At 42.5% G+C, this 27,803-nt stretch overlaps 1 protein-coding gene across 2 annotated transcripts in view; it reads right to left on the reverse strand.

The window, feature by feature from the left end:
• LOC126293743 (carbonic anhydrase 2-like) overlaps window positions 1–27,803 on the reverse strand; it is a 252,477-nt gene that overhangs the window by 145,565 nt on the left and 79,109 nt on the right. The window contains exons 3-4 of one of the 2 annotated variants that reach the window (XM_049987095.1): window positions 24,796–24,864; window positions 14,419–14,490 (exon numbers count right to left, since the gene is read on the reverse strand). In XM_049987095.1, coding sequence (XP_049843052.1) covers window positions 14,419–14,490; window positions 24,796–24,864 — 141 coding nt within the window. The remainder of the gene's footprint in view (window positions 1–14,418; window positions 14,491–24,795; window positions 24,865–27,803) is intronic. The other variant, XM_049987096.1, reaches the window with a different exon arrangement.

Consider the following 27,803-nt stretch of genomic DNA (forward strand, 5'->3'; position numbering starts at 1 on the left):
AGCAGTTCTTTTCCAATTTTCTACGGAGCGCCTTTCATGACCCGCCTTGCAGCTGGAACGTCCAAGCCATGAGATGCTGATGCTTTTTTGCCGATATGATGTTCTGAACGTACTACACACGGAATCCCCACTAAAATTTCGAGAAGACACGTTTGGATGTTCCGCCAATCAGACGGCGCAAGCGACTCCTAGAATTCTGGTGCAACGACTGCCATAATACAAAAAAATGAATACATAAAAACATACATACAAAAAAAAACAAAGAAAAATAAAGAAAACAAAAATGCAATACAATAAACTAAAAAAAAAACAAAAAAGTTCCTGTTCACAACAAATTTCATTTTTTTATCGCTACTCTCTATGTTTCTTCCCCCCTACTTTCTTCCTTTCCTACACCTTTGCAGTAATAGGTTAGTTGTTTTGGAATAGGTGTAGATAGGTGCCAACGCCTGAAGAGGTGCATTTAATTTTATTTTTTTGTTAGAATACAAGTGGCGGTGGCAAATAGACATTTTTTTTTGTAGTTTTTCCTTTCCTGTCCAGATTTAAAAAAAAAAAAAAAAAAAAAAAGGTAGCGTCTTATTAGGGGAAAAAAAAGGGGTAGCGTAAAACTTAAAAAAAAAAAAAAAAAAGCGGTTCTAGGGGCTCCAGTCCGGAACCGCGCTGCTACTACGGTCGCAGGTTCGAATCCTGCCTCGGGCATGGATGTGTGTGATGTCTCTAGGTTAGTTGGGTTTAAGTAGTTCTAAGTCTAGGGGACTGATGACCTCAGATGTTAAGTCCCATAGTGCTTAGAGCCATTTGAACCTTTTGTAACTGTTGTTTATTGTTTAACGCTGTTTTAATGTATGCATACAATTTCGTTGTAATTTAAAGAGCTTAGACTCTGAAAAATTAATATCTGTGAACAACGTTACGAAGAGAGAGACAGTTGAGAAGCGATTATCAGCTATGTGAGTGGCAATTGAAGCGGAGTTAAATACTACGAGCAAAAACGGACTCTGTTGTAATTAGGGGAATAAACAGTGCATTGTCTAGTTGCGTGTGGTCGGAACTGCGCAAAGGCTGTGTTCCTAAACAATTTAATTTTGGTGACGTGAAAAATATAAACGGGCCGGATGGCACGTCAGGGTTGAATTGCACCAGCCGTCCACTGTTGCTTCTGGAAAGCGTCTTCAGTTCTTAAAATTAAATTAATTCGATTGGCGTGTCCCGTTCAGCTTTTGAACGAGTGGAATTTTATCCTGACATACCGGCGACCGACGAGACAAAGCAGCGTCGGCACCAGAGATCTTTCCGCAATCGTCTCCGGTCGGAAGCTGTACAACGCAAATCTCTGCACACACAATGTCGACTATCAACCGGCATTTCAATGCAGCGGAGCAACAATACAAACACTCCTGGTAGACAAATGTTATTTAAGTGTGTTTCGTAGGGCCAAGGCTGTTTTCGATTTACCTTTCAACCGTTCTTGGCCAATTATACCACTAATTAAAATTACATTTGTGTTCTTAAAGGCTATTTCGATATCAGAACTTTACGGAATTGTCACATACAAAGTGTGTTGACATAACTGATACTAGTTCTCTGTTAGTTAATTGGACAATCATACTATCTCCCTACTATTCCACTCCCGAACAGCGAGTGGGAAAAACGAACACCTAAACCTTTCTGTTCGAGGTCTGATTTCACTTATTTTATTTTGATGATCATTCCTACCTATGTAGGTTGGGCTCAACAAAATATTTTCGCATTCGGAAAGAAAGTTGGTGACTGAAATTTCGTAAAAAGGTCTCGCCGCGACGAAAAACGTCTATGCTGTAATGACTTCCATCCCAACTCGTGTATCATATCTGCCACACTCTCTCCCCTATAACGCGATAATACAAAACGAGCTGCCCTTCTTTGCACCCTCTCGATGTCCTCCGTCAATCCCACCTGGTAAGGATCCCACACCGCGCAGCAGTATTCTAACAGAGGACGAACGAGTGTAGTGTAAGCTGTCTCTTTAGTGGACTTGTTGCATCTTCTAAGTGTCCTGCCAATGAAACGCAACCTTTGGCTCGCCTTCCCGACAATATTATCTATGTGGTCCTTCCAACTGAAGTTGTTCGTAATTTTAACACCCAGGTACTTAGTTGAATTGACAGCCTTGAGAATTGTACTATTTATCGAGTAATCGAATTCCAACGGATTTCTTTTGGAACTCATGTGGATCATCTCACACTTTTCGTTATTTAGCGTCAACTGCCACCTGACACACCATACAGCAATCTTTTCTAAATCGCTTTGCAGCTGATACTGGTCTTCGGATGACCTTACTAGACGGTAAATTACAGCATCATCTGCGAACAGTCTAAGAGAACTGCTCAGATTGTCACTCCACTCTAAGCAAGAATCATTTATTACCCTGATTGCACTGCTTAATAATTAAAGTTCCTCACTAAGGACTGAATACTAACAGGTCTAAGCTGCTAACAGTAACAAGCCAATACATATCAAATTTACTAATTTAGTGGGGGATGTCTTCGTGCAAAAAAGTTGCACTGCCTACACATATATCAACCTTCATTAGCAAACAGTAACGCCAAGCAATTTATTTTTATAGCAGCACTTGCTAATTAATTACCAGTAACTGCTTTACAATTTATGACACAATTGTTGGTGTATCGTCCAACTACAAAACGTGCGTGTTTTTCTCATAAGACACTTTTCTGTTGTTTGGAGTAAAGTCTCGTTGGTGGTCTTTAATTAAAGATAGTCATAATTTGATTTGTTTTCTAGGAACAGGTTGTCAAAAATTTGTTGGTTTTGGTTTTCACCTATATCAGGAAGTGCAGTCTGCTAGCACGTTTTTGGTCCACATCTTTGTTAGGCAATGCTAATTGTGGTCTAATTTTACGCTGCTTTTCACAACTATGCATTTTAACACAACACAATTTCGTACACCAGTGGTCACTGCTTATTTGTAAAATTCTAAGTGTGTATTGTGTTTTGTAGTGTTGCCAACATCGCCAGTAGCTTTGCTTTGCTCTATCTTTTCTTTCGCTATCTGTAGTTCATTATACAGGGTGATCAAAAAGACAGTATCAATTTGAAAACTTAATAAACCACATAGTAATGTAGATAGAGGGATAAAAATTGACACACATGCTTGGAATAACATGGGGTTTTATCAGAATCACCCAGTATTGCTAGACGCGTGAAAGATCTCTTGCGTGCGTCGTTTTGTGATAATCGTGTGCTCAGCCGCCACACTTTCGTCATGCTTGGCCTCCCAGGTCCCCAGACCTCAGTCCGTGCTTTTATTGGCTTTGGGGTTACCTGAAGTCGCAAGTGTATCGTGATCGAGCGACACCTCTAGGGATGCTGAAAGACAACATCCGACGCTAATGCCTCACCATAACTCTGGACATGCTTTACAGTACCGTTCACAACATTATTCCTCGGCTACAGCTATTGTTGAGGAATGATGGTGGACATATTGAGCATTTCCTGTAAAGTACATCATCTTTGCTTTGTCTTGCTTTGTTATGCTAATTATTGCTATTCTGATCAGTTGAAGCGCCATCTGCCGGACATTTTTTGAACTTTTGTATTTTTTTGTTTCTAATAAAATCCCATGTCATTCCAAGCATGTGTGTCAATTTCTACCTCTCTATCTACATCAGTTTTCAAATTTATACCGACTTTTTGATCACCCTGTAGATGTGTTATTCTATTTAATTATATTATTGTGTATTTCTATGCAAGAATATTGAAGGATTTTTTCAGTTATTTTATACAGTGCCTGGTTGCCAGTATTTAATTGGCCAATGAGCAACTGTTTGTTTTGTGTTAACACTTTTTATATATGGACGTTTACTTGGAAAGGGAGGAGTTGTTTCTCTTTGCTGATTCTTATGATGGAGACGTCAACATACAGAAAGAATTAACACAAAACAAACAATTGCTTAATGGCCAATTAAATATTGGAAACGAAATTCTATATAAAGTAACTGAAAAATCAAACAAAATGTGTATTTTCCATCCAACACTCTTTCTCACTTACACCCTCCCTCCCACCACATTAATTTCATTTCACGCCTCGCCCGTCGCCTTTTTCTGCAACACTCTCTCCTTCACACCACTATGTACTTCCTGTCCACCCCTACCCACTACACAAAATTTAATCTCTATCACTGCTCCTTCAGTACTCTTGCACAGCACAGAAATACACATTAACATAATGAAATAGAATAATACATGTACAATAAACTACAAATAGTGAAAAAATACATAGAACAAAGAAAAACTAGAGGCGATCTTGGGAGCACCACAAAACACGACACATACGTAGAAGTAAACAATCAAACAGTGAACACTCGTGTATGAAATACTGATGTATGAAAAGTCACAAATGCAAATTTCTGCAAAGCAGTATAAAATAAGAGCACAATTATCAAAGCCTAACGAAGAAGCGGACCAAAACCGTGCTAGCAGACTGCATTTCATGACTTAGGCGAAAAACCAAGCAGAATTTGCCATAAGTAAAAACTAACAATTCGATAATGAACTGTTTTCTGATCAAGAAAACAAATGAGTTTGTAAGTATATTTGTTTAAAGATCACTGATGACGCTCTACTTCAGTAGTAGAACAGAGTATATTCTCCCCCACTCTCCATTGTTGCCAAATTTATTCAAGATGGCGGCGATATATGTGGCAACGTCACAACGACGTCATGGCGGGAAGTTCAAATTTTAGCGGGAAAATAGGTCAACTGGGCTACCTCCACTAACCTAACCCCCTCCCCTCCCCAGAAAATGGCGGCAGGTTGAAATTCCAGCAGGCTAATGCAACATACTATGGCTGCCTCCACTGATCTAAAAAAAATAGCGGGAAAAAAGATCAGTTGTGTTACCTCCAATAACCTAAGTCACCCGACCACCACCTCTTCCTAGGAATTGGCTGTAAATGAACACAGCCTGTGCTGGATAGGATCGATGTAAGACTTTACTTTACAGGCAGTCTAGTACACAGTACTGCCACCAGAGGGCACCATCATCCCTCCCATGACGTAATCTGAGTTGGTGGTCTGGAGGGGGAAAAATGGCGGGAAAAGGACTCAGCTTGTTCTGGGCTGGAGGAAGGAGTGTACTTTATTTATTTTGAAACAATTTATTTAGGACCGGATTTGACATAGTATATTTACTACACTGACACAAAACACTCACCCTGATGTACTTGAGGTTGTGCTAAACAATCTTCATACAGACCATCAAACTACTTATAAATAATGGAGTACACTGATGTGCAGACACACAAACAACTCGTAAATTACCGAAATAATGCAGTACACAGCATATTGACGAGCATACTACTCGTAGATCACAGAAATAATGCATATGTAATGCTATGCAAACACGCTCACAACACGTAAACACCCGACAAAAAATGAATTGCAAAAACACTCAGTGTACATAAAAATAGCAACGTGTCAGCAAACTGTCCCAATGCATTTATGTGCTTTGCACAGCGAGCTAGACGCAAGCCTTCACTGTCACACTGGTGCTAAAGGCTAGCAAAAGTCGTGTCTACAGATAGAGTTCGAGTGTTACTGTGTCACATGTCCACGAAAATAAGCACCAAGTAACCCTCTGGGCTGCGCACGCACGTGTTTGCCGTTGCTGCCGCAAAACCTCCCCACCTGTGGGTACTGACGTCACAGGGTTTGGTGAAGTGTCACAGAAATAGTTAACCGTTGCTTTTGTTGTACCTTTCATGATGTCTCAGCTTTTCTGAATGAAAATTGTCCTAACAGGGCCTGTTCACGAAAATAGCCCACAATAACATCGATTGCATTCTTCCTGATGGTCCTAACCCTTCCCAGAAATCATAATATCCAGTTTTCACCATACGTCTCAGAAATGGTAAAATTCTCACCGCTAAAAGCCTTTATCATGTATGTACACCCTTGTGAAAACACAGTTAATCATATAATCATAAAAGCATTCTTGTTACTGGTAGAGAGAGAGAGAGAGAGAGAGAGAGAGAGAGAGAGAGAGAGAGAGATGATGGTCTCATCAAGCCCTTCCAGATTTAGTGACGGTCGATTAAAGCTTCTCATTGGATGTACATTCAAATGAAACTTTCTCGCCTTGGTCTATACATAAACCCACAAGCAGCCTCCATCGTCCTCAGACCGCTGCTGTCCGCCTTGTTGTGCATTCCATGGTCTCTCTGTGTGTGTACTTGTTCTTTTCTCTCTACAAGATGAAGAGAGCTAGTTGCTGCAGCGCTTCAGAATGTAGTGGCAAGAGGCTTAGGGCTCTGGAGACAGGATTACCAAGTGAGTAAATAATTTCTATTTTGAGTGTAACCTTTCATATGTGTATGTTAAATTCGCCTTATTAATTCCGTCTTCTTGTTATAGTGAAACTTTAGGAGTGTGAGGACAGACAGGAGGGGGCTGGACCACGACAGCCGCCGGTGGTGAGCTCACATCCACCAGCAAATAATGAGATGCCTGAGCACACACTTTTAAGTTTAAAAAAAAAGATAATGTTTGTATGTGCCTCTACTATTAATGTTAGTAGTATAGGAAGTTTATTTCTGTAAAAAAATCGGTTTATATACCCTTTTTGTTGTTGTTGTTGTTGTTGTTGTTGTAGGCCAGATTGTTGTTGTTGTTGTAGGTAAGATTCTAACGAGGACAGACAAAGGCGCTCTGATCTGGCCCTATTAGATGATGGATGACTTTTTTGAGGGTGCGTTGGAGTCGCCCGATCAAGTGTTAATGCCCTGGAGCCAGAGCGAAAAAGGTAATTACTCACTGTGCTTGTAGCCATGTGATTGTCAGAATTCTTTCTTTCACCATCATGCCAAGCAATGTACTTAACTATTATTTATTTTCTCTCTTCTTCTACAGCGGTCGCATCTCAGCAACCTCAACATGGTGTGGCACGCATACCGGTGGCGGCTAAACTGTCTTCCTCAGTGGCGCCCAGTAAGGCATGGCTCACCAATAAGGGCGCCGCAACTCGCTTCATGGGAAGCCGCCGACGCCACCACCACCCCAACATTGCTGCTCTAGCATCCACGGGCCGAGCAATGAACCACCACCCCTCAAGTTACCGGGTCGAGTCTACAACAGCATTTGGAGCCACTGCCACAGACTGGCTGTTCCCACTGCGCTGACCTGGTAACACCACAACATCCTACTGCATCATCATCATTATCATCATCATCATCCTCGTATGAGTCTTGTCAGAATCGATGTATATGCAAGGTCCGTGCACCTTGCCATGTACTGACTTGCTCCTCCTCAACAGCCGGCCGGTGTGGCCGTACAGTTCTAGGTGCTTCAGTCTGGAACCGCGTGACTGCTATGGTCCCTGGTTCGAATCCTGCCTCAGGCATGGATGAGTGTGATGTCCTAAGGTTAGTTAGGTTTAATTAGTCCTAAGTTCTAGGGGACTGATGACCACAGGTGTTAAGTCCCATAGTGCTCAGAGCCATTTCAACCATTTTGAACCTACTTAACACCATCATCAACGAGATGGACTCAAAATAGTACACGGAGTACATCAATCGCTGTGTGGTTTCGTAAATCCACCTTGAGTGCTGTACTGGTCCGATTTTCCGTGATGGAGGTCAGAGGATCACCTGAAGGACTCAGCTGAAAACTACATCTGGACATCCATACACACGTCTATGATCCAGTAAATGGACGGTCAAGCCATATCAAGCTTCCTAAAGATAAAGCTAACAGAAGAAAATCTGATTTAGAAAACAGAAACGACCAGGCTTGTTTTGCATGGCCAATCATGGCTTGTCAAAGAAATTTCGATCGTTGGGATCATCTTGAGCGTCCCAGCACATACCATGTAGGTGATAATATTTGTTCGTGTTATAACTTTGATGGTATAGAGTTTCCCATCAAGATCCAGGACATACCTAAATTTAAGGCACAGAATACCGGCATATCGGTTCATGTTTGTGGCCTGGAGAAGAAAAGCCAGATGAGCAAGACAAGCATATTCTCTTCTTCTTCCTCTTATTATGTGCCTGCTCCCCCTTATCAACAACAAGGAAATCTACATCCTTTTTCCCCTCAACAGCCTCGAACTTTTCAGTTAAGTCGCTTACTTTCTTACCGACTTCATTAACCAACTCATTTATCGCATTCACCATTCTCAAAAAGAGTCTGATAACACGTCTCTAGTTCCCTGCGTATACCTCCAACTTTGTGCACAATAGCCAGAATTTTCGCATCCATGTACAGGTGAATGTTCTGTCTCCCAACCATTCGCTTGGGTTGATAGCTAGACATGAGAGCGAATTGGACCATGCTGCAGCGTATACTGATGTAGCGCAGTGTCTTACAATGCAGGAATTTCGCCTGTACCCACTATTATACAGTTTTCTTGTTTTATAAATAACGAGAAACCTATATTGTGAATGATTCCAGCAACCAGCACTCTAACATTCTGTGTGGTGTCTGTTCTAAGTCGTGTTTCCCTACCACTTTCGTACAACGACGCTCTGAGCGTGTTTTTTAGGGAATTGACTAGTTTGAACCTGGGACCTGTTGCTGGTAAGGAGACGCAGGACCACAGAAAAATCATCGTGATTCAGATTTTAACTTCTGATAGCAAATGTGAATACCACGAAGTTTAATTGACGATCGACACTAGTATTACGTAAAAAGGGGATGAAACAGACGATACTTCTGCAGTTTTGAGAGAAGCCTTATGCACTCTTATGCAGCATCGTGTGTGTTCATTACCTTGTCGGTGGTTAGGCAGCGCCAGGGGCGGCTGGTGGCGCAGCTCCTCACATCTCGCCGTCTGGGCAGCAACTCTCTCGAACTTATCGTTAAAACAGTTTACCGAAATTGGTTTAAGGAAAAGGTATCTGGCAGTGTTTTCAACTGACTAATCAGCGTCTGAATGTTAACCTTAAGTTCTGCCTACAAAAATTCTGTCTATCCAATGAGAAACGTTATACTTTTCGTAGTGGGGCAATGTTTTTAATGTTTGCTACATAACAGAGATGCGTATAGTCTCACGCTAAAACTTGCAGCTCGTATGGCCGTTTTAGTGTTATCATAAGATCTATACTGTTCTTCTAGAGGACTCTATCTTTTAACATAGGCTGGGGGATGGACCTTCCGGCGGCCGGCCGGCGATGTGGGTGTCCCATTGTCCCGCTTTTATCGTAGGGCCTTCTAGCTTAACACGGCTCTGCTCTCGGCTTCTGTTCTCGTTCTCCCCTCGGAACTGCGTCTGTTTCACGATGGGAAAGTATGACATGCATTTAGGCGTTTTTTGTTACTCTGTGGTATTTCATTTGCTCACTCATTGATCGTATCACTTTGGTTAATTTAATGTCAGGATTTATTTGGAGCTATGTAACATATTGCCGGATTTGCTATCATGTCAGGGTTTTCATGGAAGGTGTCGAATTTTCCTGACACCTTGCAGCACATATATTTACAAAACCACTGAACGACATGTGAGTTCCTACATTTGCATAGTAAATGTGTTTTGAATTGAGATTGTCTTGTTGGAAGGCTATAATGAGGTTTGGATCATCCCCAACCAACTGTTTCAGGATTATGGAATATGTTAGGCTTAGATAAAATTCATCAGCACCCTATAACGACCGAAATAGAAATATATTAGAATTTGGTGTTGGTTTTCCACACAAACGACATCACATATGAAGACTGTGTTTGACTTTGCTTTTTCAATTGGAGAGATATCAGCGCTTTCACCATATGTCATGCATGCAACACCATCTATGCCATGCAATATCTCCTGTAATAGCTGCTACTTGGGCTGAAACAGTGTTTTTGAGAATATACAAACATGTTCAAATTGGACTCCATCTACATGTGATAGCAGCATCATGACGACATTAGTCTTGCCTCAACTGGATGGACCTACAATAACTGCACGCATACGATCAGGAAGGAGAATTCTGTTCTTCTTCTTCCTCAAGTCTTCTTTTGCGCCTTCATGGGACCAGTCACCAACAACAAAGCCCTTGTGATGAGGATGTTTCACCCACCCTGCCACGATACTACCTATGCTAGGTACTTACAAGTAGTTGACATACATAGAAAGGCACACTTGAAGGGACAGTAATAGTATGTGTAGCCATTACAGCTCATCATTTAACCAACTGAGATATATTGGCTACACAGAGAAATCATATATATATATATATATATATATATATATATATATATATATAAACACGGTTTGAGATTATATATACATACATTATTTATTTATTTAAATATCATACATAGGATGCAATATTTCAAGCAAATCATCAGACTTTTTCTTTATCCTCTGCTTTGCACCTGCACAGTATTTCCCAAACAAAACATTTTGACGTGCAGTAAATTCCGTGCGTATCTCCCTCAAGCCAATGGATGCCTCACAGTACTCAGGTTTTTCACACTCACATTTAATCTGATTCTCTTTCGGTTCAGCAAACAAAGGTACTGCTTCAAAGCATCAACATGTAAACTATGCACATGTAGGATGTTTATAACACCATTGTATGCAGAGTCTATGCTTGGCAAGTAACGGTTCAATCTCTCCAAAGCAAGACGTAGTGCAGTATCCAGATTGTATAACTTCATAACTGAGGTGTGCCTTAGATAAACACAGTTGTCACACAATTTCACACATAGTGCACAGTGATCATACACTGTTGTAATATAGTCACACAAGTAAAGCGAATGTCTGGGGCAAGACGAATTGGATAATAATCTGTATTCATCTACTGATCAATGTAGCGCTCTGCACGACATATTTCGTCACAGTCCAATTCGAAAATTGGCGCTCGATGCATTTTCAATTTCTGTTCTCGCATGCAAGCCCCAGACATGATGTGCTTCTATACCAACATTTACACATTTTGTTCCACTCTGTGGCTGCACTAGTACAGGGATGTGCTGCTGGGATAGGTCATATGATGGTGACCAGTAATGTCCTCAATCTTGCTGTTGTTTGGGACCACCAGCAGCATTCGATGTCTTGGGAGCAGGTCGCATGTCCTCATCACACAAATCGATGAGTGGGACAGACAACAACAGCTCCTTGTTCTGCCCCAGCAAGTGGGCTGTGTCCACTACAGGATCCCATGTGGTTGCTACTGGTTCAGACATCCTCGAGGATGTTGCTGCCGCAAGTCCAGAGCCCGTGCAGGACTCAACAAGATAGCAGCTGAGGTTGCTGCAGGTCCGGATGCAGCAGAGATCAGCATGTTGGCGCTCAAACTTGTGGGCTTGGACGCGTCGAGGCTACATATGGACAAAGATGCGAAAAAAGCCAATAATAATAATAGTAATGCTAACCACAGAGACAGATATGATATGGGATACTCACTTTTCCGTTTCTTCCTGTTCTGCAAGCCTGTGTTGGACTGCGACTGCTGTTGGTGCTTCATGGTTCTTCTTCTTCTGCTGCTGCTGGCTGAGTGAGGCTCCAGAGCTGCTAAGCCACCCTTTATCACCTCCAATGACATTACCAGATACCGCCATCTCACTGTCTGAAGTCTAATACGTGACTGGATTAAAGGTTCCTATTAGTTCCTGCCATTTCCCCCCCTCCAGACCGCCATCTCGGATTACGCCACAGGTCGGACAATGGCGCCCTATGGTGGCAGTACTGTGTACCAGGTCAGTTGGACTCCAGACCTCATGGTGAACACATTGGATGGAGCTACTGCCTCAAATTGTTTAAGTATAGACTGCCTGTAAAATAAAGACTTACATCCATTCTATCTGGCACAGACTGTGTCCATTTCCAGCCAATTCCAAGGAAGATGTGGCGGTCGGATGACTTAGGTTAGTGGAGGTAATCCAAGTGACCTTTTTTTCCCGCTATTTTCTTAGGTTGGTGGAGGTAGCCATGATGTGTTGCATTGTCCTGCTGGAATTTGAACTTTGTGCCATTTTCTGGGGAGGGGAGGGGAGAGGGTTAGGTTAGTGGAGGTAGCCCAATTGACCTATTTTCCCGCCAAAATTTGAACTACCCGCTATGACGTCATTGCAATGTTGCCACATCTATCATCGCCATCTTGGATCCGACATCTTGAATAAATTTGCCAACAATGTTAAGTGGGGCAGAACACACTCTGTTCTAGTACTTACTTCAATCAAGTGAAACGAGTCTGGTGAGAAAACCACCCATTTTGTTGCAGTTGTAACAACTGATGAGAAATACTCTCAGAAATAGCGAGTTAATATTTGTATGTATTTCATCTGTTTATGTGACTGGCTTATATGTATTCATTTTTTATGTGACTGACGAGCGCTTATGAGCCATATCAGCGATCTTAGTCTCTAACAGAGATAGACGTAGTCTACTAGAAAATATAGGGGACTTATTAGTACAGGGTTGGATTAAATGGAAAGATAGGTGGTGCTTTAATCGTGACGGTTTACAAGGTGTTCTGGTGAACGTTTTGCCGCGGAATCCTGAAGCTGCATACAGTAAGTAGCTTTCGGACGTTACAAGCTAATTGACCAGATGGGGGAAGGTGTCAGCTGCGTAGTTACTTGTAGGACATTGTGGAAATCGTTATAGAACACGCAGCAGAATGACTGTCCCTTCATTTTATCATAAAACAGTCTTCACCGAACAGTAGTAGTTGTTGCTGGACTCAGTACAAGAATGTAAGGTGTCAGGCAAATCCAACACCTTCCATGAAAACCCTGACATAATAAGCAAATCCAGTAGTATGTCACATAGCTCGGAATAAATCGTGACATTAAATTAACCAAAGTAATACGAGTAACGAGTGAGCAAATGGAATACCACAGACTAACACAAGAATGCCTAAATGCATGTCGTACCTTCCCATCGTGAGGCAGACGCAGTTCCGAGGGGAGAAACGAGGACAGAAGCCGAGAGCAGAACCGTGTTAAGCTAGGTAAGGGAGGGGCTGGGCACCCACGCCTCCAGCCTACCTGTACAACTATACAACCCGCACGTTTTAGCGTGAGACTGTTTCGCGTCTCAGGTACGTCAAGGACAACCCCCAGCCCATGTTAAAAGCTAGAGCCCTCCAGAAAAGCAGTATAGATCTTACGATAACACAAGAAGGGCCATACCACCAGCAAGTTTTAGCGTGAGACTTTTTCGCGTGTCTGTTACATTAGGACAATCCTCCAGCCCATGTTAAAAGATAGAGCCCTCCAGAAGAACATTATAGATCTCACGATAACGCTAAAAGGACCACACCAGCTGCAGGTTTTAGCGTGAGAGTTTTTAGCGTCTCTGTTACGTTGCAAACTTTAAAAAAACATTGCCCCACCACGAAAAGTATAACGTTTCTCATTGGATAGACAGAATTTTTGTAGGCGGAGCTTAAGGTTAACATTGAGACCCTGATTGGTCAGATGAAAACATAGCCAGATAGTTTTTTTAAAACTAACTTCGGTAAATTGTAGTAAGGAGAAGTTAGGAGAGTTGGTTCCGAGACGGCGAGCTGGATGGCTGCAGCGCCGGCCGCTGCCGCGCTGTCGCTGCTTAAACGCCGACCAGGTTATGAATGCACGCGATGCCGCATTTTTGAGCGCATAAGGCTTCACTCAGAACTGCAGAAGACTCATCTGTTACACCCCTTTTTTGCGTAATACTAGTGTCGATCGTTAATTAAAACTCATGGTGTTCACATTTGCCACTTGAAGTGAAAATCTGAAACGCGATAATTTTTCTATTTTATATAGTTATTGAGAAGCCACATCAGCCACTGTAATTTACGACAAGTTAAATAAGTAATTAAAGATAATTGAGGGTCAATGTAGACCATTTTTATAGTTTTCTCTTTTGTGAAATTTAAATTAAACCTAGATTATACATGTGATATGGCATAGGTCATCCTTCGATCGATTGTAGAACTTGAAAACCCATTCAGGGAATATTCGTTCACATTTTTGTTGAACGCTGTTGGTTTTTACCATCCTGTATTAAAACATTTCCCTTTTTATCAATAGTGCAATTTATAAACGATGTTTTGTGAGTAGAATAAAATTTCCAATGATAAACTTAACTGCTTTTTCGACGTTATTTTACCAGCTAACTAAAAATAGGAAAGCCTTGAACCCTTTCCACTAAATTTAGTTAGTATGAAGATTCTTTTACAGGGCGTGCAGTGGAGCTGACGCTGAGATCATTTAGTATTTGGTTATATCATCGCTAGTCTCACTGAACTCTTCTGAATTCTACATGTCATGTGTGGTCTGGCGTCTCCTTACCAGCAACAGGTCCCAGGTTCAAACTAGTTAATTCCCTAAAAAACACGCTCAGAGCGTCGTTGCGCGAAAGTGGTAGGGAGACACGATATAGAACAAACAGATACCACCATGAATGTTTAGAAGAAGAGAAGTGGGGGCGGCTCCAGGCTGGCTCACCGTTATCCTGGTCATATCCCCAGTGACGCACCAGCTCTGCCACGTCGTGGCTGGATTCGTTGTGGCGCAAATCTGCAAGGAAAGCATCTGATGTCACACGGCGTCCGGTTTTCTGGTATCCTTACCTACTTACTTACTAACTCACTCACTCATTCATTCACGAAGGGCGTCAAGTAGTCTCTAACTCATAACGACGAGAAGGTTTCATTATTTCTCGTTCAAAAACTATTCTCAGTTCCACACAGAGCAAGAATTGGGGAAAACACAGTACTACACTTGTTATCGGCAAAGCCTACGAAGTAAAGGATTGTGCTAGATGACACGAATATTGATTTTGCTTTCGATAAAAGCTCGCACAGGCATTTTGCACAATGAATCAGTAGACCACTTGACCAAGGTGGCTGCTATATACAGTGCCTGCCCTGTTATCCAGGTACCATTCACAGGTTACTTACATCAAGTAACAATGGAAGTTAGGTGCCAGTGGGAAGAAGAATGGGGAAAAACAAACGCAAGTAAAGTATTAGGGGTGGATTCAACTACACACAGGTCGCTTTCCTTAGTTCCGTAACAGGTCAGTACACTGCAGACCTGTCTCACAATCACCCACATGAGATTCAATCGCGGCAGCTCCGCTCTTTATTTGCACTGCTTACAAATAACATATTCAGACACTTACTCTGATCGCATTAATTCAGACCTTCAAAATATTAATCATTTAATCTTAGCTTTTTCCAAATTCTAGAAAAATAGAGAACAATTTCTATGATAACAAAGAAAACTTAGATTGTCATTTCATACAAGCATTAAAAAATATTCTAATAAAGAATGATGAGGCATTTATTAGATGCCTGATAAAATTATTTTTTCTTACCAATTTCTCAAATTGGATGCTAACCTACAGAGAGGTTGCGATCACTATTTCTGTAGCCAATCAAAAAACAATTAATCTAGCACATCTCTCATCGAAATTTTTCGTAGAGAAATTTTTAAATACCACATCTGTCCTTAGAAATTACGACACTATTCCTTCTTTGCTAATAGTGAATACAAATTGACCACTTTAAAGCAACACGTTTCTATGTGAAGAATGTTATTTTTTTGTAATTATTGGTGGCTAAATAGTGAAATCATTTATGCTCAAACGGTGTACTCACGCTGAAGACCGAATGAAAAAACAAGAATACATATTTATTGTTTCACTACCATGTCATACAATGCCTAGGTACTAAAAAGATACCGGCCACGGTGGCCGAGCGGTTCTAGGCGCTACAGTCTGGAACCGCGCGACTACTGCGGTCGCAGGTTCGAATCCTGCCTCGGGCATGGATGTGTGTGATGTCCTTACGTTAGTTAGTTTTAAGTAGTTTAAGTTCTAGGGGACTGATGACCTTAGAAGTTAAGTCCCATAGTGCTCAGAGCCATTTGAACTAAAAAGATGATCCATTTGCTGTAATCAGAATAATATTGCTATTTACATAATACAAGCTTAACGAAATTTATCACACGACAGACTAAAGAAAAGCAGACCTAGGTTTATATAGTTTATACACACATCAAAAAAAGTATTGCATCAGCTTGGTTCCCATATCCTGAAGATAGACGTTGACTATGGGTATTGTACCAAAGACACAGTCCCTTTGACGGTTCAGAGATGTCACTAAACCAGCCGAAAGGTTTAAACAACCATGCATGAGCAGAGGGTCCGACACCCAATCAGTCCCAGTCATTCCACCAGGAAGGAGGTACACGGCTCGTGTTGTCTGTAGTTCAGCCATGCCTAGACGGTCAATACCGCGGTTCGATGGCGTCCGCATTGTTACTTTCTGTAAGGAAGGACTCTCAGCAAGGGAAGTGTCCAGGCATCTCGGGGTAAACCAAAGCGATGTTGTTCGGACATGGAGGAGATACAGAGAGTCAGGAACTGTCGATGATGTGCCTCGTTCAGGCCTCCCAAGGGCTACTACTGCAGTGGATGACCGCTACCTACGGATTATGGCTCGGAGGCACCCTGACAGCGACGCCACCATGTTGAATAATGCTTTTCGTGCTGCCACAGGAAGTCGTGTTACGACTCAAACTGTGCGCAATAGGCTGCAGTATGCGCAGCTTCACTCCAGACGTCCATGGCGAGGTCCATCTATGCAACCACAACAGCATGCAGCGCGGTACAGATGGGCCCAACAACATGCCGAATTGACCACTCAGAATTGACCACTCAGAATTGGCGTTACGTTCTCTTCTCCGATGAGTGTCGCATATGCCTTCCACCACTCAATCGTCGGAGGCGTGTTTGGAGGCAACCAGGTCATGCTGAACGCCTTAGACCCACTGTCCAGCGAGTGCAGCAACGTGGAGGATCCCTGCTGCTGTGGGGTGGCGTTATGTGGGGCCCACGTACGCCGCTGGTGGTCATGGAAGGCGCCGTAACGGCTGTACGATACGTGAAAGCCATCCTCCGACCGAGAGTGCATCCATATCGACAGCATATTGGCGAGGCATTCGTCTTCATGTACGACAATACGCGGCGCCATCGTGCACAACTTGTGAATGATTTCCTTCAGGATAACGACATCGCTCGACTAGAGTGGCCAGCATGTTCTCCAGACATGAACCCTATCGAATATGCCTGGGATAGATTGAAAAGGTTTATGGACGACGTGACCCACCAACCACTCTGAGGGATCTACGCCGAATCGCCGTTGAGGAGTGGGGCAATCTGGACTGACAGTGCGTTGATGAACTTGTGGATAGTATGCCACGACGAATACAGGCCTGTATCAATGCAAGAGGACGTGCTACTGGGTATCAGAGGTACCGGCGTGTACAGCAATCTGGACCACCACCTCTGAAGGTCTCGCTGTATGGTGATACAACATGCAATGTGTGGTTTTCATGAGTAATAAAAAGGGCGGAAATTATGTTTATGTTTATCTCTATTCCAGTTTTCTGTACAGGTTCCGGAACTCTCGGAACCGATGTGATGCTAAACTTTTTTTTATGTGTGTAGTTTTCGAGCAGACCTCTCACAATGTTGGCTGGAATTTTAAAGGTAGCAATGATAAAATGGAAGGAACGGAGGATTACTTACAACTTGTAAAGAAACCAACTGCAGTTATAAGAATTGAAGGAACCGAAAGAGAAGCAGTGGTTGACAATAGAGTGAGAAAGGATTTTAGTTTATCCCCGATTTTATTCAATCTGTACACTGAGCAGTCAGCAAAGGAACCGTGGAAGAATTCCGAATGGGAATTAAAGAAACAAGGAAATTCCGTGGTTTACCGATGACGTTGTAACAACAAAGGACTTAGATCAATCGAACGGCATGGGAATTGTTTTGAAAAGACAACAATAGTAAAAGTAGAGTAATGGAATGTAATCGAATACGATCAAGCGATGTTAACGGAATTATATAAGGAAAGAAGAGACTAGAACTACATCTACATCTACATGGATACTCAGCAAATCACATCGAACCCGCTTCACAATTTTCTGTTATTCCAATCTCGTATAGCGCGCGGAAAGAATGAACACCTATAACTTTCCGTACGAGCTCTGATTTCCCTTATTTTATCGTGGTGACCGTTTCTCCCTATGTGTCAACAAAATATTTTCGCATTAGGAGGAGAAAGTCGGTAACTGGAATTTCGTGAGAAGATTCCGTCGCAACGAGAAACGCCTTTCTTTTAATGATGTCCAGCCCAAACAAATCCTGTATTATTTCTGTGATACTCTCTCCCATATTTCGCGATAATATAAAACGTGCTGCCTTTCTTTGAACTTTTTCGATGTACTCCGTCAGTCCTATCTGGTAAGGATCCCACACCTCGCAGCAGTATTCTAAAAGAGGACGGACAAGCGTAGTGTAGGCAGTCTCCTTAGTTGGTCTGTTACATTTTCTAAGTGTCCCACCAAAAAACGCAGACTTTGGTTAGCCTTCCCCACAACATTTTCTCTGTGTTCTTTCCAATTTAAGCTGTTCGTAATTGTAATACCTAGGTATTAAGTTGAATTTACGGCTTTTAGATTAGACTGATTTATCGTGTAAGCGAAGTTTAACGAGTTCCTTGTAGCACTCATGTGAATGACCTCACACTTTTCGTTATTTAGGATCAACTGACAGTTTTCGCACCATTCAGATATATTTTCTAAATCGTTTTGCAGTTTGTTTTGATCTTCTGATGGCTTTATTAGTCGATAAACGACAGCGTCATCTGCAAACAACCGAAGACGGCTGGTCAGATTGTCTCCCAAATCGTTTATATAGGTAAGGCCGGTATTACACTATCAAATTTGTCCAATATCTTTGACAAAGATATTTGATGGTGTAATAGGGAACTTTGTCAAACGTCGTCCAATATTTGATCAAATCTAGGCCCTCGCTGTAGATTTGATCAAAGAAATCGCTTGTCTTCTGTTCACTGCAATGTGACATATTACCACATGGAGCACTAGCATCGCTGCATTATGTCGTATGTAATGTTTTTATAAACATTGCGGGTAAATACAATTGGTGTGTGCCGACAACTACAAAATTAATTGAGATGTATGAAGCTGATGAGGCGCTTTACAACGTGAGGCACGTTGAATACAAAAACAGATTACGAAGATTGGAGACCTAACCTAACCTAGCCTAACCTAACCCAACCCAACCCAACCCAACCCTCTCCTGTAGCAAGGAATCGGAGTGTTACAGTGAGCCCGTCTTCTGCAGATGTAGCAGTTCTTAAGTGAATATTGTGCTTTGTGATATGAGGATACACTTCACTGAGCACATACAGAAATGTATGCCCATCCATTCTTAAGTAACTGATGTACGACTTGACATCTTTCACTAAAAGCTCGCGTAAAAAGTTTTGTTGAATGCTTTTATCGTGTCGTCGTAAAACCCACGGCTTCACCCAGGTATGTTTCCTTTTTTCCCCTCCACTTCTCTTCCGCATATGCACACAGTGCAATTGTGGTACATGCAACTGCTGCGGTTAATAACAAGTTGTTGTTGTCAACCACCTTGAAGTTTGACGAAAAATATGATGACAGTGTAATACCCCTTCTAGCGCTACGTCAAAGATCTTTGTCTAATATATTTGACGAAATATTTCATCACATCTTTGATCAAATCTTTGACAAAGAAATCTGATAGTGTAATACCGGCCCAAGGAACAGCAAAGGGCCTATAACACTACGTTGGGGAACGTAGTGGATGGATCTTGTTATTTAGTAGCAAAATAACTGTCGATGGCGGAAGTAAATAGGATATAAAATGCAGACTGCAACAGCAAGTAAAGCGAAACCGAAAAAGAGAATTTCGTTAACATGGAATGTAAATTTAAGTGTTAGGAAATCTTGTATCAAGGTATTTGTCTGTAGGCTTGTACACAAGTGAAACGTGGACCAGAAACAGTACAGAAAATAGGGTAGAGTTTTTGAAATATTATACTGCAGAAGAACGCAGAAGAAAAGTTAATGGGGATGTGCAGAAAAAACAAACTCATAATTTTCGGTTACAGCGTTAGTAGTGACCTGCTTGACACAGTCGCGTCGTGAAGCGTAGCAAAGCGATATGCAATGGAAGAGCATGTGAGGGTTGTGGTAGGGAAGGCGAGTGGTCGACGGCAGAATTCTGGGAAAGTATGGTTCATCTGTAAAGATCGCAGGAGCGACCTAGTCTCGTGTATACTCGAGTGTTTGGTATCCGCATCAAGTCGGATTAAAGGAAGACATCGAAGTAATTCAGAGGCGTGGTCCAACACAGATGCTTCGTGACCTCAAATGTGAGCCCTGAGCCCCGGGAGGGAAGACGAAGTTCTATTCGAGGAACACTACTGAGAAAATTCAAAGAACCGGCAATAGAAGTGACTGCCGAATGATTCTGCTGTTGCCATCATAACACTACGCGTAAGGACCACTAGGATAAGATACGAGAAATTAGGGTTCATAGGAAGGCATATAGGCGCTCTTTAAGTTTTGGAAGCACATGAAAATCGGATGAAGACGAAGTTCTATTCGAGGAACACTACTGAGAAAATTCAAAGAACCGGCAATAGAAGTGACTGCCGAATGATTCTGCTGTTGCCATCATAACACTACGCGTAAGGACCACTAGGATAAGATACGAGAAATTAGGGTTCATAGGAAGGCATATAGGTGCACTTTAAGTTTTGGAAGCACATGAAAATCGGATGAGACTAAGTCGGGACTGTATGGAACATAATCGATGATAGCGAACCCATAGCGTTGGATTTTCAGCGCTGTCAAAGCGCTTGTGTGTGGCCTGGCACTATCATGCTGAAGAGGATGGTGCTGCAAGTGTGGACGAACTCTTCGTATGTGAATCTTGATTACAACATGATGTTTCTCACGCATAAAAAAGTTTTGCATCAGTTTGGTTCCGAGAGTTCCGGAACTTGTAAAGAAAATTGGAATACAGATCAATATAAATATCATTTCCGCCCTTTTTATTGCTCATGAAAACCACACATTGTAAGTTGTACCACGATACAGCGAAACCATCAGAGGCAGTGGTCCAGACTGCTGTACACACCGGTACCTCTGATACCCAGTAGCACGTCCTCTTGCATTGACGCATGCCTGTATTCGTCGTGGCATACTATCCACAAGTCCATCAAGGCACTGTTGGTCCAGATTGTCCCACTCCTCAACAGCGATTCGGCGTAGATCTTTCAGAGTGGTTGTTGAGTCATGTCATCCATAAACAGCCCTTTTTAATCTATCCCAGACGTGTTCGATAGGGTTCATGTCTGGAGAACATGCTGGCCACTCTAGTCGAGCGATGTTATCTTGAAGGAAGTTATTCACAAAATGTGCCGATGGCGGCGCGAATTGTCGTTCATGAAAAGGAATGCCTCGTCAGTATGCTGCTGATATGTTTGCACTATCGGTAGGAGGATGGCATTCACGTATCGTACAGCCTTCCATGACCACCAGCGGCGGACGCCGGCCCCACAAAATGCCACCCCAAAACAGCAGGGAACCTCCACCTTGCTGCACTCGCTGGACAGTGTGTCTAAGGAATTCGTACTGACCGGGCTGCCTCCAAACACGTCTCCCATGATTCTCTGGTTGAAGATATATGCGACACTCATCGGTGAAGAGAACGTGATGCCAATTCAGAGTGGTCCATTCGACATGTTGCTGGGCTCATCTGTACCGCGCTGCATCGTGTCGTGATTGCAAAGATGGACCTCGCCATGGACGTAGGGAGTCAAGTTGCACATCGTATAGCCTATTGCGCACAGTTTGAGTCGTAACACGACGTCCTGTGGCTCCACAGGAAGCATTATTCAACATGGTGGCGTTGCTGTCAGGTTTGCTCCGAGCCGTAATCCACTGTAATAGTCATCGACAGCTTCTGTCTCTCTGTATCTCCTCCACGTCCGAATAACATCGCCTTGGTTCAGTCCGAGCTGCCTGGACACTTCCCTTGTTGAGAGCCCTTCCTTTGCAGAAAGTAACAATACGGACGGGATCGAACCGCTGTATTGACCGTCTAGGCGTGGTTGCACTACAGACAACACGAGCCGTGTTCCTCCTTCCTGGTGGAATGACTGGAACTGATCGGATGTCGGACCCCCTGCGTCTAATAGGCGCTGCTCATGCGTGAGTGTTTACATCTTTGGGCGTGTTTAGTGACTTCTCTGAACAGTCAGAGGTACTCTGTCTGTGATACAATATCCACAGTCTACGTGTATCTTTAGGAGTTCAGGGAACCGGGGTGATAGTAAATTTGTTTTGATGTGTGTAATTACGTTACACATTGTCATGTTACACTCTACGGTTCAGAGACTTCTTGCGGCAGAGGGCTGCAAATGTGTACACACGAAGAATAAATATATTGAGTGTTAATAACATTTGTCCTTTTTCCAAACGCTTTGAGAGTTTTCACTTAAAAAATTCGGAGGCATTTCTTTTCATCACGTCCTCTTACTTCGACCAAATTGTACGTTCGGTGTCGGAATTACGAATAAACCTACTACGCTTATACTTTGCCTATCTTATTGTTGAGTTTCCAGTGCTGGATCTACGACGCTTGGCTGCTAAACTATGATATTCAGCTTATATAGTAATGTGTTGACGGCCTGTCGTCACAAGCGACAGCAATTTTACAGGAAAACTGTTAGGAGAATTTTGTTTCACTCTTGCCCCTAGGGTAGATTTTCTAGCGCAGCTGCCACACATGTTGTATTGGTTTCTGTGTTGGGGGAAGAGAGGCTAGCAGCTCCGAGTAACTCGGAGTCCTTGTAACACTGTGCCCTTATCTTGCAACGTCAGGCGCACTAATTAACAGGCAGGACTGTCACAACTTCGTCACTTATCAGGAAAGGCGTGAGGTGACGTCATCCACTAGCTCATTCACATATATTGTGATCAATAATGCTCCTACACTGCATTGAGGAATGCCCGAAGATGTTTTTAAGTCCGAGGATGCCCCTCTGTTAAGAGGGACATGCATGAGGGATCAGTAAAACTGGAAGACCAAGAACGAAATGCTCGCATTAGATATAGTGTAAGACAAGGATACAGCATTCCACCCCTATTGCTCAATCTACACATCGAAGAAGTAATGACGGAAATAAAAGAAAGGTTCAAGAATGGGATTAAAATTCAAGATGAAAGGACATCAGTTATAAGTATCGCTGATGTCATTGCTGTCCTCAGTGGAAATGAAAAATAACTGCATGACTTGTTGAATAGAAAAAAACAGACTAATGAATACAGAATATGAACTGTTATTCGAAGGAAGACGAAGGAAATGAGAAGTGACAGAAGTGACAACAACGAGAAACTGACCAGAACTGAGGAGCACGAAGTAGACGAAGTTCAGGAGTTCTGCTGCCTCCACAGCAAAATAACCCATGGTGGACGGAGCAATGAGGACGTAAAGAATAGAGGAGCGCTGGGAGAAAGGGCATACCTGGCCAAGAGAAGTCTAGAACGCAAGTCTTAAGTTGAGGAATACATTTCTGAGCATGTACGTTTTGAGCACATCATTGTATGGCATTGGCATAAGGACTGTGGAAAACCGGAACAGAAGGGAATCGAAGCATTCTGAGACGTGGTGCAACAGAAGGATGTTGAAAATTAGGTGGACACGTATGGTAGGAATGAGGAGGTTTTTTGCAGATTCGGCGAGGGAAGGAATACATGGAAAACACTGTCAAGAGGAAACAGGATGGTACGAAATCTGTTAAGATATCGACGAATAGTTTCCATGGTACTGGAGGGAACTGTAAAGAGTAAAATCTGTAGAGGAAGACAGAGATTGACGGCGTAGTTTGTAAGTGCTACTCTGAGGTGGTACCGTTGCCGTTGGAAAAAGAGAGAGAGAGAGAGAGAGAGAGAGAGAGAGACGGAAATCTAGTACGGTATCTGATAAAGATTCCTTTGGGTCCTGAGGCTTCGTTAAATTTTAGCGATTTCAGCTGTTTCTCATAGACCCGTTTTGAGCAAGTTTTGCAACATAAATACAAAATTGCCCAAAACGGAAGCTCTTCCAATCACAAAGCTCGTGTGATGTTCCGTACGCTAGTAATCTGTTCATTAAGAGACAGTCTGGAGCTGTGTTCATGCTCATCATAAATACAGCTTTCTCCAGATTTGTGTACCTGTGAGACGTTATCTCAGATGCTGAAAACCCCTTGTTTAACCGCCAGCAGCTACCACTTTGAGCCACAGCTGATGTGCTTCTCCCAACACCTGGAGGGGAGCCTTTCCGATTTACCGCGTGACCGACAAGGCGGGCCTCAATAATCGTGCCTCTTTTTCAAAAATTCAGCCATAACGAAATTTTACCACCCTATTTATTTCGCATCCGAGAGCAAAAAAAAATGGTTCAAATGGCTCTGAGCACTATGGGACTCAACTGCTGTGGTCATTAGTCCCCTAGAACTTAGAACTACTTAAACCTAACGACATCACACACATCCATGCCCGAGGCAGGATTCGAACCTGCGACCGTAGCAGTCGCACGGTTCCAGACTGCGCGCCTAGAACCGCGAGACCACCGCGGCCGGCCATCCGAGAGCAGTCACAACTTGTAACAAGTCTGACGTGTCTAGATTCTCGCCGACTAAGTGATACGCTTCGACACTAACCCCTTTTACATGTTCCAGAACTAAAATAACCTCCCCCCCCTCCCTCCTTTCTCACCCCCCCCCCCCCCCCCCACACACACACACACACAGTCACGCAAGGGCAAAGTGTGTTTGGTTGTTGCCCTCTGCCGTAATTTCATACCAGTGAATGTTAATAGCAGTGTCACCACCTGCGAGATTTCTGTGCCCCAACCTGCTCTTAACGTCTGCCAAGTCGCGTGCGTAACTCCCTTACGTAAGGCACGGTGTTGTGGCAGCTCACCTGAACTGGAAGCGACGCCATTGCCGTCGTCGGCCGCGTGGTCGACTACACAGCGGACGTCTCCAGCACCTGCAACACGGAACGTCGTCTGGAGTAGCACTTCATTTTAATTACACTATACGTGTTATCAGAATTAAATATGCTCCTTTCACAGCACAAAAAAGGCAAGTCCTGAGCACAGTTAGGAATGTAAAAGAAGGGAACTAGCTTTTCGACTTATATAACAGCTTCAAAGACATTTATTTCAAAACATCTTACCACTTGGCTCTTTTTTTACTCGTTAGTGTTAGTACCCATATCAGGTAACACATTGCATCGTGTCATGTAATCTGATACATGATGTCATGTCATATAGCATGACCCATGCCATCACGCCGTCCAACAAAGCATTTGTCATGTCGTGCATTGTCAGAATGCGTCATTAAAGTTTAGGATGCATGCATCTCCACTCTGCGATACTTCATCTTATAGATTCACCTCCACTCTCGATACTTCCTATTTTAGATGCATCCTACTCTCAAGAAGCACATCAATTTGTGTATTTGTTCTTATACCCATCACCATATATGTGGCAGGGGTTGGGTTTGGGGGACAAAGAGTCCCCTCAGGGAAAAAAAATCAGTCGCCCTCCCCCCCCCCCCCCCCCCCCAGAAAAAGAGAAATAAAAAAATGGTTTTAGCTTTTCCCCAGGAACTATGCCACCCTCAGAAATTTTATACCCTTAGAAAAACTATTTTAGCTATTAAATGTATAATCTTCACCCATATATTATGTACTGTTTACTGTGGCTAGCAAATATTCTGGGTTTTGGGCCCAAGATCAGCGACTTTAGCCTATAAACTGCAAATGCAGGTTTACCAACTCATTGCAGCTAACAGAGCTCACTGAAGTAGGGTTAAGGCGTAAAAAAGCGCGAACATGTCAGCATGTTTATATCGTGCTAACGGATAAAGCTGCACAAAGCAACGGGACGCCCATGTATGAGACCACCTTCCTACAAAATTTGAACCAATTCGCAAGGTTGAAACGTAGAAGCGCCCTGCGTTAAAATAGTCACAAAAGCACGTTTTTTGCGCGTAAAATGTGAATGAAGCTAGATTCTTCAACCTGAGTTTTAAATTTTATGGTAAGAATGCATTTTTTTAAAAATTCATTTGCTTCACTTTAAACCGTTTCCGCGAATTCAGTTCACGTAAGAACGGATTTTACGTGCTACATTTACTTCGACTTTATACCGTCGTATCTCGACAAGGGATAAAGATTACCGGTTAAAAAGACTGTTTTGACTTATCCATTTATCTATCTTCGTGTAAAGTTTGAACCTATTCGTACAAGTTTAAAGGGTAGAATTGTGGCGCTCCCAAAACTTCCCAGAAAAACATTTTTTTTGCATGATTTTGCACGAAATTTCCGAACGGAGTTCATGCAAATGGTTCCTTTAGCTGAGGATCAATTTCAGCCTAATTAAAATCTTTTGCAAAAGGAATTAATCGATTCACACGATTTGACTGGGCGCCAGCCTCTTTCAAATCTTGCTTAATATGCTATAACATAGCTACAGTAAGACGTTTGAGTGGCTATACAAATTGCCGCTGGTCTGGTTTAAACCAAAACTTTTTTACCCCATGTCGCTAGCTCAAATAGGAACCCAGCACCAGGGCTTCCCCAAACCGCGATTCTGTGCGCGGCATTTCATTCTCTACAATCTAGATTCTCTACAGCGCTTCCGCGCTGAAACGATTGCAGCTGCTTGTGTATCGAAAACGAGAATGCAGCCACCGCACACAGGGGTATTTCGCCCTAAAATCTGGCCAAAAGTTCATATTTAAAATGAGAATAATTCTCGCAATTCGCCATGTCGTGTGATGGTCAAATAGATGGGGCAGTGTTGACGCAACATTGTGTTGTCTTTATCTACGTATCGCTGCTAGCGCACGTGAAGCTTCTCATTCGGCTTGATAACTCTGTGTTTGTTGCTGTTCTAACGTATGTTCTGACTTGAAACGTGGTGAAAATCGATATGGATTCTAACCATCAGGGGATGTACTGTTATTTATAATTGTTGTCATTTATAGTATTGAGTATTTTGATTAGTAATAATTGTTTAAAGTTAACCTGTGAAGCAAAGAAAATATATTTTGTAAGTACAACAATGTAAAGGTTTTGTTATAGTTCAGGGTGTTTCACTGCATAAATCTAAATACAGTTAATAGAAAAATTATTTGTCTACTGGGCACTGTAGAACGTAGCCGCGGAATACCGCCGATATATTTGATATGATTTATTTACTTTAAATTTGTGGTTATCCTAGGTCCTTCGAGCCACAAAATTATCACAAGAAAAGGTCTCTACGACATTATGAAGAGGTGATCTGGAAACAATTTCGTAAACAAAATGGATTTTATGGAAAATTATATATTATCAGACCCTACTTTCCCTGACGAAGAAAAGAAAAATTTTAAACATAAACTGTCATACATCAAGTCAGAATTAAAGATGGCTTGCTTCACATAAAGTTGAAAGTAACTTCTTAAAAAAAGAATCATAATTGGCTGCAAAATACCATTGAAATTCTTTGCAACACAGCACTTGAGAGAACATTTTCAAGCCACAGAAGTAACGTATACTAGTCAAATGATGCTTCGAGAATCTGGAAATGTGGAGGGTTCCAAAATGGTGAAAGATATTGCTTCATCCCCTACACGAGGAGCTAAATACAGACAAGCATTAGACCGCATTCGCAGAAGAGACTTACAAGAAACAACACGACTTCCACCTATCCAAGCCTTATCTGTCTTTGTGAAAGCCTCGCTGACAAGGAAACAATACGAAATAATACGAACAGGTGCTAAGGAGGTCTACCCCTGTTACAGTGGCATTAAATAATCTGAAAAGCAGTGCTACCCAGTGACTGAATCCTATCATGTGACTGCCACATGCGCGGAGATTCAACTGCAAGCCTTGACCGGCCGCTGAGACAGAGCGGTTCTAGGCGCTCCAGCTCGGTC

The sequence above is a fragment of the Schistocerca gregaria genome, chromosome 10, assembly GCF_023897955.1.
Source record: "Schistocerca gregaria isolate iqSchGreg1 chromosome 10, iqSchGreg1.2, whole genome shotgun sequence".
NCBI lineage: Eukaryota > Metazoa > Arthropoda > Insecta > Orthoptera > Acrididae > Schistocerca > Schistocerca gregaria.